The 13,819-nt window shown below is 36.2% G+C and overlaps 1 protein-coding gene across 7 annotated transcripts; it reads right to left on the bottom strand.

Moving 5' to 3' along the window:
* Positions 1–429: 429 nt before the first annotated feature.
* On the bottom strand, positions 430–13,333 carry LOC112175984 (putative disease resistance protein RGA1). Of its 7 annotated transcripts, none has more exons than XR_005802931.1 (15): positions 12,588–12,694; positions 9,411–9,483; positions 9,183–9,269; positions 8,888–9,063; positions 8,760–8,780; positions 8,319–8,557; positions 7,804–7,894; positions 7,457–7,517; positions 7,148–7,270; positions 6,107–6,258; positions 5,807–6,002; positions 5,633–5,708; positions 4,850–4,985; positions 1,182–1,277; positions 430–739 (listed from the first exon to the last, which is right to left on the bottom strand). XR_005802931.1 is itself a non-coding variant. In XM_024313765.2 (13 exons), the coding sequence occupies exon 1, from the start codon at positions 12,879–12,881 to the stop codon at positions 10,446–10,448; it is 2,436 nt and encodes an 811-aa protein (XP_024169533.1). In that variant the 5' UTR covers positions 12,882–13,333; the 3' UTR covers positions 5,633–5,708; positions 5,807–6,002; positions 6,107–6,258; positions 7,148–7,270; positions 7,457–7,517; positions 7,804–7,894; positions 8,319–8,557; positions 8,760–8,780; positions 8,888–9,063; positions 9,183–9,258; positions 9,411–9,483; positions 9,845–9,930; positions 10,062–10,445. The 7 variants fall into 7 exon arrangements, 5 of the variants coding, with proteins under 5 accessions (XP_024169533.1, XP_024169531.1, XP_024169532.1 ...); XR_002926733.2 differs by having other exon boundaries at positions 9,183–9,258; XM_024313765.2 differs by lacking the exons at positions 430–739; positions 1,182–1,277; positions 4,850–4,985 and adding an exon at positions 9,845–9,930 and having other exon boundaries at positions 9,183–9,258; positions 10,062–13,333.
* Positions 13,334–13,819: the final 486 nt, after the last annotated feature.

Raw genomic sequence — 13,819 nt, 5'->3', positions numbered from 1 at the left:
CTCAGTTATTTGATAGTTGGTACCAAATTAATATTATACTTTCCAACTAGGATGAAACTAGAACCGCACAACATAGAAGCCCCACTTGTATGATAGCATGGTTCTGAAGACTGATGAATTGAAGCTCTACACTAGAAGGCTATAAGCTGATAGCACTAAAATCTCTACTCACGTCCGCATAAACCGTCCTCTATAAAACCAAAAGATTTCAGAACTCAGACAAACAGAGGTCTTGACATCTAATCAAAATGGATGAAACTACGTATCATTTGGCCATGACTCAGCATCTTAGTCATAACCGGATGTATATGAGAGGATGCATTCACAAGGGGTTACACATCCGGTTACTTATGATATGATTTCCTCCAACTTGAAATAAGAACATTGTTTTGGAATATGTACATATCAGACTCTAGCATACTCTTTCACTAAATTAAAATAAATTAGCCATTCCAATGCAGAGTATCAAATATCATACTTGATATGTCATGACGTCGAATTGGATCACAGTTCCAAGAATTATTCTACCATTATAGCCTTATAGGTATCATCAGAAACAGAATGAGAAGGAGATAAATATTCAATTACTTTACATGCTTAGCAAACCACCGCAGCATGTCATTATCAGCTTCCTCTGCACTCGAAGCAGCATTATATACATCGTACCTCACAGGTCACAGCCCAACCATGTGCAACTTTTGGAAATATCTTCACATAATATCTTCACATAGCTATCAACCTATAGTTAAGAGAATAAAATTGCTCAAGGGAGTTTTTGATGAAAAGATTGAAATTTGACAATAATTGGTAAACGAGTTAAACCAAAATGCAAAACACTAGGTTGCAAATGAATGTACTAAATTCAATACATTGGAGAGAATCAGAGAGATTTGAAATACTATATGCAATAGTGCAAGAAATGATCTAAAAATCATTTTTTTCTTCTTCCTGATTTTCCCCCTTCTATTTCAAATCTTGATATATGGATTACAATAGTGCTATTTTTTATGGCTTATCTCAAACTACATTATATCCCTAGATATGGAATTACTACTTCCAAATAGTCCCAGTTCTTAGACTAAATGCACATCAATCAATGTAGGATGAGCAGCTTCAAGTCTTTAACATGAACAAATTCCTAATAAAAAAAATATTAAAAAAGAAAAAAAAGGCCTCTGCACCTCAGGTTTAGGATATCTCCTCAAACTTTTTCATGAAATCTGGTGGAGAGTAGCTGTCAATCTCAGGTCCTAGTACAGCAATTGGAGATTTAACCCCTGCTGATCAATTAAAGCATTTACCATTTAGCATCGCATAATTTTGAGAATAGTAAAGTCATTATTACAATACAGTGACCTGTGAAGAGGGGGGTAATGTTTCTTCAGCAAATGATAGGTAAAACAATTATCAAGCAATATAGGATGCACTGTAAACATAACATTCTCAATACCTCAACCAAACCGTCAAACGAAACAGTCAAGTGACTGACTATAACATGAATGGCGTCGGTTGATCCCGAATTCCATAATAGGCTACAACATCTCCAGCTTCTATTAGACTGATTATTATCTTGGTGACTATTATTTAACCCCTTTTTTGATAATATGACTCATGATCATGGATCAAATTCTTATTCTAGGTATGACAAGCCAAGCACTGGAACTTACTTGAGCATGACCCAACCTCATATTATCATGGTCGTCATTCCAACCGACTTGGTCAAGTAATATTATACATCAATAACTTGATATTTTATTCACTAGTGCTTATGAGTTATGACAGACGCTGCTGTGACCCGGTTTTGTAATGTCTTAATTTCTGTGCAAGTTCAATGAATTGATTTATATAAATATGATCCTGCTGTTTGGACTTATCTAACATTTGGCCATCAGTCTCATCAATCAGTACCACATCACATGGGTACCAAATAATTCAAGGTAATTTTAAAGCTAATGAGATAGGGAGTACTCGATATAAAGATGCTGCCTCAATTATTTGTCCAGTAACTGGGTCAATTATTGTAGGGACTGGGGAGGAAAAATGATTGGACAAAACAAATTCAAGAAGATGGCGTTTATAGGAAAAATTACAACCTAGAAAGGGAATCATGCACTGATTTCAGACAAGCAAGATTAAAGAGCAGTAATTGACTAATTGACAAGCAAGACAAAACTGGGGCATTGGATTCTCTGACACTGCATGAATTGAGTGATGCAACAACTACCACCACCACCACTTAGTCGGACATGACTCAAACTCATGTTTCACATTGTGATGTATATGACTCTCAGTCTTAGAAACTTGAGGAAGAATAGTACTAAATTCAATACATTGGAGAGAGATTTGAAATAATATATGCAATAGTGCAAGAAATGATCTAAAAATCATTCTTTTCTTCTTCCTGATTTTTCCCCTTCTATTTCAAAATTACAATAGTGCTATTTTTTATGGCTTATCTCAAACTACATTATATCCTTAGATATGGAATTACTACTTCCAAATAGTCCCAGTTCTTAGACTAAATGCACATCAATCAATGTAGGATGAGCAGCTTCAAGTCTTCAACATGAACAAATTCCTAATAAAAAAAAAATTAAAAAAGAAAAAAAAGGCCTCTGCACCTCAGGTTTAGGATATCTCCTCAAAAAAGGCTACAGCATCTCCAGCTTCTATTAGACTCATTATTATCTTGGTGACTATTATTTAACCCCTTTTTTGATAATATGACTCATGATCATGGATCAAATTCTTATTCTAGGTATGACAAGCCAAGCACTGGAACTTACTTGAGCATGAACCAACCTCATATTATCATGCTCGTCATTCCAACCGACTTGGTCAAGTAATATTATACATCAATGACTTGCTATTTTATTCACTAGTGCTTATGACAGATGCTGCTGTGACCCGGTTTTGTAATGCCTTAATTTCTGTGCAAGTTCAATGAATTGATTTATATAAATATGATCCTGCTGTTTGGACTTATCTAACATTTTGGCCCTCAGCCTCATCAATCAGTACCACATCACATGGTACCAAATAATGCAAGGTAATTTTCAAGCTAATGAGATAGGGAGTACTCGATATAAAGATGCTGCCTCAATTATTTGTCCAGTAACTGGGATCAATTATTGTAGGGACTGGGGAGGAAAAATGATTGGACAAAACAAATTCAAGAAGATGGCGTTTATAGGAAAAATTACAACCTAGAAAGGGAATCATGCACTGATTTCAGACAAGCAAGATTAAAGAGCAGTAATTGACTAATTGACAAGCAAGACAAAACTGGGGCATTGGATTCTCTGACACTGCATGAATTGAGTGATGCAACAACTACCACCACCACCACTTAGTCGGACATGACTCAAACTCATGTTTCACATTGTGATGTATATGACTCTCAGTCTTAGAAACTTGAGGAAGAATAGTGACGACACTTTCAACTTGCATTATTGCTACTACAATTATGCAAGGGCCTCATGCATCATGAATGAATAGGATAGTTGTATTATAACTGATTGGACTATGAGGTCAAGGCCTCATATCTCTATATATAAAGCTAAATATTTATTTGGTGTCAAAAGCTTCCTTCAAATTTAGATGATTAAAAATACCTTATATAACATAATTATCAAATTAAGACAATAAAATATGAATCGACAAAAATATAAATTTGAAAACGTAACTACAAAAGTGTAAAATTAAAAAAACCACCAAATCACCGCTATTCTACGTTCAGAAAAAGAAAAAGAAAAAAAATTGTTTTTTTTTAGTCAACCAATTTTTTTTTCTTTTTTTTTTTTGAAAAGAAACAGCATTTTATTGAAAAAGAAAAAATCAAGATACAAGGAGACGGACAAGGAGTCCACTTTATAGATCTAAAGAGGGCAGCTAGGGCTATAGGCTTAGCTCTTCTAATAATACTAATCAAACTTAGGGGCTTATACTACAGCTGCTTGCCAGTTAAGAATAATGGAAGAAAGATTATAATCCTTGAATTCCTTAGAAATAGAAACCCATAAGGATGCCCAGAACATGACTCTCTCCCACATGTCTTCCCTCTCCACCCCTCCATAGTTTTCAAATAATCTTTTATTTCTTTCCATCCAGACCACCCAAACTACAGCTAGCACCCCACAACCCCAAAGGGTTCTGGCCTTTTTCCCCCTACCAAAAGCTATAGGGTTTTCTCCTAGCAAGTCACCTCTCTCTCTAAAACTATTTTTTTTTAGTCAACCAATTTTTCATTAATCTCACAATATCACTTTCTTGCTGGCATGCTGCTACTATAAAATAAAACGAACAGATTTCAAAACTCGCAGGTGCACAAAACCGGGTGTAGCGGAAAGGATTGCTAATTTTGTGTATCAGAAGACATGATAGTGTTTAATCTATTCAAACATGGGTTCATTTATCTGATTGAGTTTTATTTGTTCAAACATGGGTTCATTTAACAGGTAGGATTCAGTACAAGTCTGTCATGTCGGAGCACACAAACCAAACAACAATCGACAAAAAGCTAACTTTCGTAAGGGCGATGCCACTTATGAATAAGTGAAAGATTATTGTTTCAGCTTGAAGGAGCAAAATCAGCTCCCACTGGGGGTAATAATAGACATAGGTACGAGTACGACTTTTGCAGGACTAATCACATTTCTAAAATTCATAAGGTTCCCTTCCTTCAATGAGCTACATCCAAATATAAATTCATAAGGTTCCCTTCCTTCAATGACATTTTAGTGTATCGATGCAATTCTTCTATCATGAAACATAACTCAATGCAGCACTTACATACTTTTGAATCATTTATTAAGCACATGAAGAAAAGCAATAGTCCATAGCTCCATACCCTCGACATGCCGCATAAGAAAATCAGCTTGGATGAACTCAGACTTCAGAAGTTCATTCGACTGCCACCTTTGCTGAGAACAACACAGTTTTTGTATCAAGTAACTGTAGCAAATTGTTGTGAAATTGCTTTTTCTCTGCATAAGGAGTAATAATATGTTAAGTTACTAATGGCACTTGGAATACGGTGGAAAATATGAAACAAAGAAATTTTTTGATGGGAACTTGATTGAAAAAGTATGAGAAAAAAAGCTGTTAATGAAAGAATTTGAGACACACATCAGACATGAATTACAAGGAAAGAAACAATTTACCATACTAACATAATCCTGCAACTCAAATTACTGAACCACCTTTTACCTTCAATTGATTTTGCATCCTCAAATCCCTTATCCTAGTATAAATACACTTACCAAGCTTCACAAACTAAACTTTAAACATGAATCTGTAAGTAAAAATATATGCAATGCTATTTTTACAATCTTATGGCCACTAATCTCGATCAGTAAGAAATAGACATCAGTGATTCAGTATGACATACAAAAGCTTTAATATTTGATCTTATGAAGAGAGAGAGAGAGAGAGAGAGAGAGAGAGAGAGAGAGAGAGAGAGCAGGGGACATTAATGATCAATAACAGTTAACCCGGAAGGTCCCTAGAAATCAATACCAGTTTCAATGAAAAAGAACTTAAAGTTGCTTATGACATTGATACAAAGAAGCAAAATACATTTAATAGTCAGAGACACACCAGGCAACAATTATAAGGGACAAAAACCACTCACCACTCAGAGTCCTGGAGCTCCAGTTACTGAACCACCATTTAACTTCAACTGATTTTGCATCTTCAAATCCCTTACCCTAGTAAAACACTAGCCAAGCTTCAGACACTGAACTTTTAACATGAACCAGCTCTTACTAGTCAGCTGTAGCTTAACACAATGAATCTAGACCACTACCTTAGACGATGGTGAGGTGGCAGGGTTTGGTACTAGAGGATATCCAATAGATCTTTCAGTTTGAGTACAGCCACATAAAGAGCACTCACCGGGCTCCATGTTTATTGTTAGTATGCAGATTATAGAAAATCTTCCAAATCCCATTTACCAATCAAATCCCAATCAGCACTAACGTCCATTTCACAAAAGCTTGCGCCTAAGACACAAAAACCCATGCCATGGAAATTAGATATCAAACCTAGTCAATTTAGTTTCACAACTAGAAAGTGCATAATTTCAAGCCTCTTAAGTGTTACATACCTTGGATTGCTTAAGATGTTGATAACATATTCAGTTAAGGGCCACTTCAATCAGTCAAATGCAGACCAAATTTCCTTTATGGTGAAAATCCGCTTGATACATGGTTCGTCATGCATAGAATTTGTTCATCAAAATCAGATTCATTTCTCCACCTGGACAAATTTACAAATAAGATAGTATTCAACAAATTAACAACCAACTTCTGTACCCAAGAGGCTGATAAAATGAAATCATGAGATATAAACATTGTGAATTAGAAAGCAGTTCACGCAATAAGTGCCCTTCAATTAAGTCATATAGCTTTTCCTTTCCTTTTGCAACTCTAATGTGACAATTTAGTTCTATCTTGAAACATTATGATATATAACATAATGCAACTGCTATATACTTTTGAAACATTTAAGCTACTGAAGAATAGTCCATAGCTCCATACCCCTGAAATTGCACAAGCACATCCAATTGGATGAACTCCTACTTCACTAGTTAATCCAGTCACGACCTTTGCTGAGAACAACAATCAGTTTCCATATCAATTAACTCTAACAGTTTGTGGTCGAAATTTTCTTTTTCTTCTTGCATAAGGAGTTATAATATGTTAACTTAATAATGGAACTTTGTATCCAGTGGAACTATGAAACAAAAGAAATTTTTATGGGATCACAATGATGGAAAAAGTACTGTAAGAAAAAGAAAGTTGTTGCTAAAAGAATTTGAGACACATGAGACATGAATTACTGTACAAGGAACGAAACAACTCGCTGTGCCTACATAATCCTGCAGCTCCAATTACTGAACCACCTTTTACCTTCAATTGATTTTCTATCTTTATATTTTAGCCTAGTATACGTGCACTTACCAAGCTTCGGACAGAACCAAACTTTAAATCATGAATCTGTAGCTAAAATATATATGCGACGCTATGGTTGCAATCTTAGGGCCACTGATTTAGTGATTTCGATCAAGGTCAGACTACATGGGCATGTTGCTTAACATAATTGAGTAAAGACACACACACACACACACACACACACATCCACCCACCTGTGATAACAATGATGTTGGCAGAGTTTGAGAGAGTGTCCAACAAATCTTTCTGAGGGACTGATTTAGACACAGTGTGCACAAAATGCTTTCAGAGTCCATTTACCAACAATATCTTTCAGCCTAAAATGATAAAAAAAACATGCCAAGAAAATTAGATTATTTGAAAATTAGAAAGTACATATATTCAAGCCCCAAAACTATTAAATTGGAAGGGTGAGTCTCTAATGAGGACCTTACAATAAGGACCAAGTAATGGAATACTTAAGATGCTAATCACATATAACTAGTTTAGGTAAGAGCCCTCACTTCAATCAGTCAAATGGCTATATACCAAATTTCCTTTATCGTGTATGGCTAATAGTCCCTCCTGCATAGAATGTGTTCATAAAAAAAGATTCAGTTCATCAGCAGGAGTCAATTCTTTTGCAGTTCAACAAATTAACAACGAACTTCTGAGAGCATTGGACTTCTGAATACATAATGCAAAGTATTCATAATTCAATTAATAATATGAATACCTGAATCTAAATATGTCCCTTTATGGAGTGGAAATAGATAACAATGGTAGCAAATAGACATGAATATATGAGGAATCTAACAGTTGAGAAATTAACACATTAAAGTGATGATATTGAGGAATATAGCCAGCATACCTATGTACTGCTTGTCAGCTTCACAACTCTAATACCATTCTTGAAGCTTCAATCAGTGTGTTCCATATACAAGTGTAGCTTGGTGAATTTTCTGTAGGAGAAAACATAATTAGGGGACTGAATTGAAGGGAAAGCCAATTTCAAACTAAGTAAAGATTCGTTTAGAATTTTTAGGTCACAATAGGATTATTATATCTTTGTTTTTTTTTTTTTTTTGGAAGGTATCACATCATATAAGATACAGTATATTATAATGCAAATGATATTACATACCAGAAAAAAAGTGGATATGATTGATTGACAGATTAATATCACCAGAAAAGCATGGTAACTATTTTTTTTCTTTGTAAAATGAAAATATGTAATGTCATTAACGGTACTTCAATTTGTTTCCAGTTGGGGATATAGTAAAAGGAAGGAAAATTTTATAAGCACACAATAAAAAAAAAAATTAAATACAAGCAGAATAATATCAGAAACATCATACAACAATTATGGGGAAAGTAACAACTCACCAGTCCCACAGAATCAGGCATCTGAGCCACCATCAACTTGAACTGATTTTGTATCTAGCTTCAGACACCAAAATTTTAAATGGAATCCATAACTAGAATATATATAAGGCATTGACAACCACAAAGTGATCAAGCTTATAAACTCTATACATAATATATTACCCAGTTCAGGTAAGAGCCACCTGAGTCTAATTGGTAACGAATTTCCTTTAAGGTTTACCACTGCTTGGAAAACGCTCCTGCAAGAATGTGCTCATCAAATTAGATTCATTCCTCCAGCTGGAGTTCAATCATCTTTGAAAGTTCAACAAGTTAGCAACCATCTGTACGCGTTGAACTACAATAACAAGATAGAATAACTATGCAACTAATATATTCTTATTGCAAAATGTGCACATAATGGAAACTTGCAATAAAGTTGAAATCCAACAATATGAATACCTGAATGATCGTATTATCTGTCTGCAAAAAAAAAAAAAAAAGAAAAAAGATGCAAAATTAGAGGACTAGTCTATAAAATAAACTAATTTCATTGTGACGATCCATTCAGAATTTGCTTTTGGTGATACCTGTTCAGTTCCATGGAAACTTGTATTTGGGCAGCAAGTTTCACAATTGTGATGTCAGAAATGGACACCGCTTGATCTCCAAATGCAGTGCTGTTATCTTCTGCAGGAAGTCTGGCAATTGTTTCAGCACTGGGCTGCCCAAAATTCACAAGGAAGAAAGGCCCACCATCACATATCTGAAAGCTTTCTAATATATCAAGACTTGGGTATAATTGGAGTTCCAATAATTAATCAACCATTTGAGAATCCACAATCTTTCCCAACAGAAATCAGTATATGAGAATAAGGGACTTACAAGTCAGTAATCCATTGATAAGCTTAGCATTCCACTCCAACATGTCACTGTGAGCCAGAAGCAATCTCCTTTTACTCTGCATAAAACCTACAACTTCAGTATCTCAATTACAGCAGAAATGAGCCTCACATACAAAATACAAGAATCAACTCCTACTAAAATGCATGTACAAAATGTTAGGTCTGTTTGAGAGATGCATATCAGATATTAGTTTGAGAAAGATCGAACCTTTGATTAAGGGATGTCTGATCGATTCACTTGTCAAATTCCAATCAGTTTCATTTCCACAAGAGACTTCAGCCTATATGACAAGAAAATCCATGTAATGGAAACTAGATGTCAAACCTTGTAATATTTTTAGAATTGGACAACAGGAAATTGCAATTGCAAGCACTTGTACAATAGATAATATAGGATTGTTTAAATAAACTTATTATATAGGACTACTTACAATGTTAATATCAGATTACCTAATAGCTTAGGTTAGAGCGTCTTGAATTAATCAAAATGCTAGACTTACAATGTGGATATGATTGACAGACAGATTTATATAACCAGACGGCATGGCAGCATTGCCTCTTGTCATATACAATATTTGCAATTGCATATATTTACCTTAACAGAATAGAACAGAGTGCTTTATGTCTGGACCATATATTTACCTTCAAGTAGGCTTCAACGATTGAAAATGGCAGCATTTGAACGGTCCATTTGCAGAAACACCAATTACCGAGCTCCCTGCTGGCTGCTTTTTGTTAACATACAGATTGCAGAGAAAGGTTCCTTTAAACTAGAGTAGTAATCTATAAACTAGACTATGCTCAGATAATTAACACTAAAGTAAAGATTCATTCAGAATTTGCATTTGGTGATCGATACCTTTGCAGCGAGTCATCCAATTGTGAGGTTTGGGATGTGAGAAATGTTGTGCCACTCCTTCCCCACGCCTTTTTCGTATTCTCCTTCCAGAATTGGACAACCCTTGATCTCCAAAGTACGCACTGCTGGTATCTTTGGCAGTGCTTTTAGCTTTGGGCACTCGACAATTCGCAACTCAGAAAGGCGTGGCATTATTGTGATTTCAGAAAGAAAGGCCCACTCTTCCCAGTTGAGCAACTCTTCGAAAGTAAGTTGTTTCAATTTGGCAGTTCTTCTTCTTCTTCTTCTATTCCCAGAAATTCAACTCCCACCTTTTTCACTTTCTTCATCCCCCATATCACCAGAATTTCAAGCGATGGCAATTTTCCAAGAGGAGGTAAAACTTCACAAAATCTCCACCCACCGAGAGTAACACTTCTCAAATTGTATAGAGACTTGATCCAATAGAGAGACTCGGTGGTGCCAATGTGCCAATGTGCCAATGGCTAAAAATTCCAAATTTTGATGTGGTTGCAATGCTTTCACTATTTCTGAATCACCTTTTCTCTGCTCTTCATCTCCTTTCTGGAAAATTACTCGCAATTCGGAGAGGTGCTCCTTATTCCCCAACTGTGCTTTCTCAATCTCACTCGCATCATCCTTATTCCCCAAAAATGCTATAGAAAGGCTCCCCTGAAGCTGGTCCATGATTCCGAGATCTCCTAATTTCAATGCTTCATCATCATCACCCTCACATACATAAAACCTGTCTAGTACTTGCAGACTTTTCAAACTCCCAATCCCTTTCGGTAAGTACCTCAGCCCATAACAACCCGTAACATATAGATGCTTCAAGTTAATCAACTTTCCCATTGCCTTGGGTAGTTTCTCAAGTCGACCACACCACGAAACGTCCAGAGTTTGTAGATTGTATAAATCACACACAGCATCCGGTAATTCTTTCAATTTACCACTATGAGACAAATTCATATATCTCAAATGAATCAATTTACCAATCTCTTTTGGAACTTCATTGAGCATGCTACGGGATCCCCAGTTACCACTGAAATTCAATGTCCTAAGGCATTTCATTTGCATAATTGAACCGGGGCTTATGGTTGTAATGCTTGAATCAAGGAGTGTGAGGGTTCGCATATTTTTGCAGTTGTCAAATGAAGTAGGAAGTTGATCTTCACGTACATTGATCAAGGTCAAATGACGAACCTTATAATCACCCGGTAGCTCCACTCTTTGATTAGCACCCTTGACTGCTTCTATAATAGTGCATTCTTTTTTAGTAAGAAACTGCACAAAGTCATGCACTATATCATGCATTTTGCACCATCTAATATTTCCCAACACATCTTTTTTAAAATCTTGAAAGAAAGACCGCATTGCTAGACTCTCAAAATAATTTTGACATATTCTTCTCTTTTCTTTTTTCCCCTTTGAATTAAGATAATCTTGTGACATCCAAAGCTCAATCAAATTATCTTTTTCTAACTCATAATCTTTGGGAAATATTGCACAATACAAAAGACATCTTTTAACTGCAGGGGCTAAATCATAATAACTTAGTAACAGTGGTCGGAAAACTTGTTCCTCAACTTCTTCTAATTCCCAAATCTTACTATTCAGAACATCCCGCCATTCCTCTCTTGTTTTCTTATACCACACTAGACTGCCTAAAGTCTTTGCAGCAAGAGGCAAACCTTTACACTTTTTCACAATTTCCTCACCAATAGCTCCAAACCCATTAGCCTCATCTTCTTCCCTATCCAAAAATGCAAAGCTATTGAACAATGCGAGACAATCCCTATCGCTCAACTTGTCCAAATGGATCATGCTGCTGGTTGCTCTCATCATTTTAGCAACCCCTTCTTTTCGTGTGGTCACCAATATTGTACTGTCCTGAGCACAGCTTTGCATTATCACTTGTAGTTTCAAATTTTCCCACTTTGTTTTGTCTTCGGTCCACACATCATCTAGGACTAGGAGGAACTTCTTTTTCTCAACACGTGTCCTTATACATAACAATAGAGTTTCCAGCTCATTTGAACTACTCTGATTTTCATTTTTATCTAGCAGGCTTTCAAAAATCGCTTTGGCAATTTTAATCTCGTCAAAGGGGTCCGAGACACAAACCCATACTTTCTTATCAAAATGGGCTGTAACCTTTTCATTGTTAAATACTAGTTGGGTGAGAGTTGTTTTCCCCATCCCTCCCATCCCTACAATAGGGATGACAGGGAACCTCCTCCCATCCTGGTCACTCTCTCTCAACAAGTTGCTCAACAAATACTCTTTTTCTTCTTCTCGGCCAAATATCGTAGATATATCGACCAAAGATGACGTTTTCTGCCGTTGAGTAAGCTGTTCATCAGTGCCACGTATAGTGGATAGATGAAAATCATACTTTTCTTTTTCAGCAGCAATCACAGTTAGTTTCTCATTCAGTTTCTTTATCCTCGTAGCAATGTTATGATGATGAATTGCCTTATTGACTTGGCCAAAACAAAAGCAATTGGCGGGAGTGGGGAAACATACCTTCTTCTTGCCTTGCTCCACTTGTTGTTTCAAAATTTCAGTGTTCCACTCGTCTAGGACGTCGTCCATCTCGTACGATACATCTTTGAGCTTCTGCAACCAGCCTCTCACCCTGGCCTCCGTCACTTGTTTCTTCTCTGCATCCTCCAGCACATCTTGAATGGCTTCGAGATTGCTGCGGAAACTATGAACATCTTCCTTAGCATTCAAAACGAGTGTCACCGCTCGTTTTGTGTGTTCAAACACTATTGAAGCCAGTTGCTCTAGAAGCACAGAGATAAGTGCCTCAGCCATTTTTCGTGATAGAACTTAGAACTCGGTTATAATTGAAAGAGCAAAGAATAGAGATGAATATGAAATTGTTGGATGACCGTGCTCTCGCCTCTCCTCTTAAGTATATAATGTCGAAATTAGATAAGCTAGGGACTACTGGAGCCAAGGAACGTGCCTCAATTATTTGTTCAACAGAGCATTATGAATATTCCTCTTTAATAATTGCACGCATGAAGAAACTAAAACCATACGATTTGAAAAGCAGCACTCTTTACAGCTGCTCCATTATCAATAGTGACAGAAAGACAGAAAGCTTATGATGGGTCCACAATTGCTTTCTCTTCAGCACTCTTTACAGCTGCTCCATTATCAATAGTGACCTTACAGTCCAACCATGTGCAACTGTTGGAAACATCTCACTTTCCTATCAACCTATGATTTAGACATCACGCAGAGTCGCAGACGATGACAAATTAACATTAGGTAGAATATTGCAAATGGTAGGAATCATTTGAAGTTCATTGTTAACAAGAAACCAAGAGTGAATGAATTAATTAAATCTCGAGTATGCCAGCAAATATTGCTAATTTTTGTATATCAGCAGACGTAAATAGTGTTTCACTTGTTCAAACACGAGTTTTATTTGTTCAGCAGTAGGTTCAATTAAGTGTTAATAATTCCCCACATGAAAAGTCAATTGCGCATACAATGTCACATTCCTTACCATATTAGTATTAATTTCCAATTCCATGTGTATGGTAATTTCCAATGCCTCAGTTACTTGGTAATCGGAACCAAATTAGTATTATGATTTCCAAGTAGGAGGAAACTAGAAACGCAAAACATAGAAGCCCCACTTGTATGATAGCATGGTTCTGAAGACGGATGAATTGAAGCTCTACACTAGAAGGCTATAAGCTGATAGCACTAAAATCTCTAGACTCATGTCCGCATAAACC

This window comes from Rosa chinensis, chromosome 7, assembly GCF_002994745.2.
Source record: "Rosa chinensis cultivar Old Blush chromosome 7, RchiOBHm-V2, whole genome shotgun sequence".
NCBI classification, from domain to species: domain Eukaryota; kingdom Viridiplantae; phylum Streptophyta; class Magnoliopsida; order Rosales; family Rosaceae; genus Rosa; species Rosa chinensis.
Note: the sequence above shows the minus strand (reverse complement) of the source record. Positions and strands in the feature narration are given on the sequence as shown.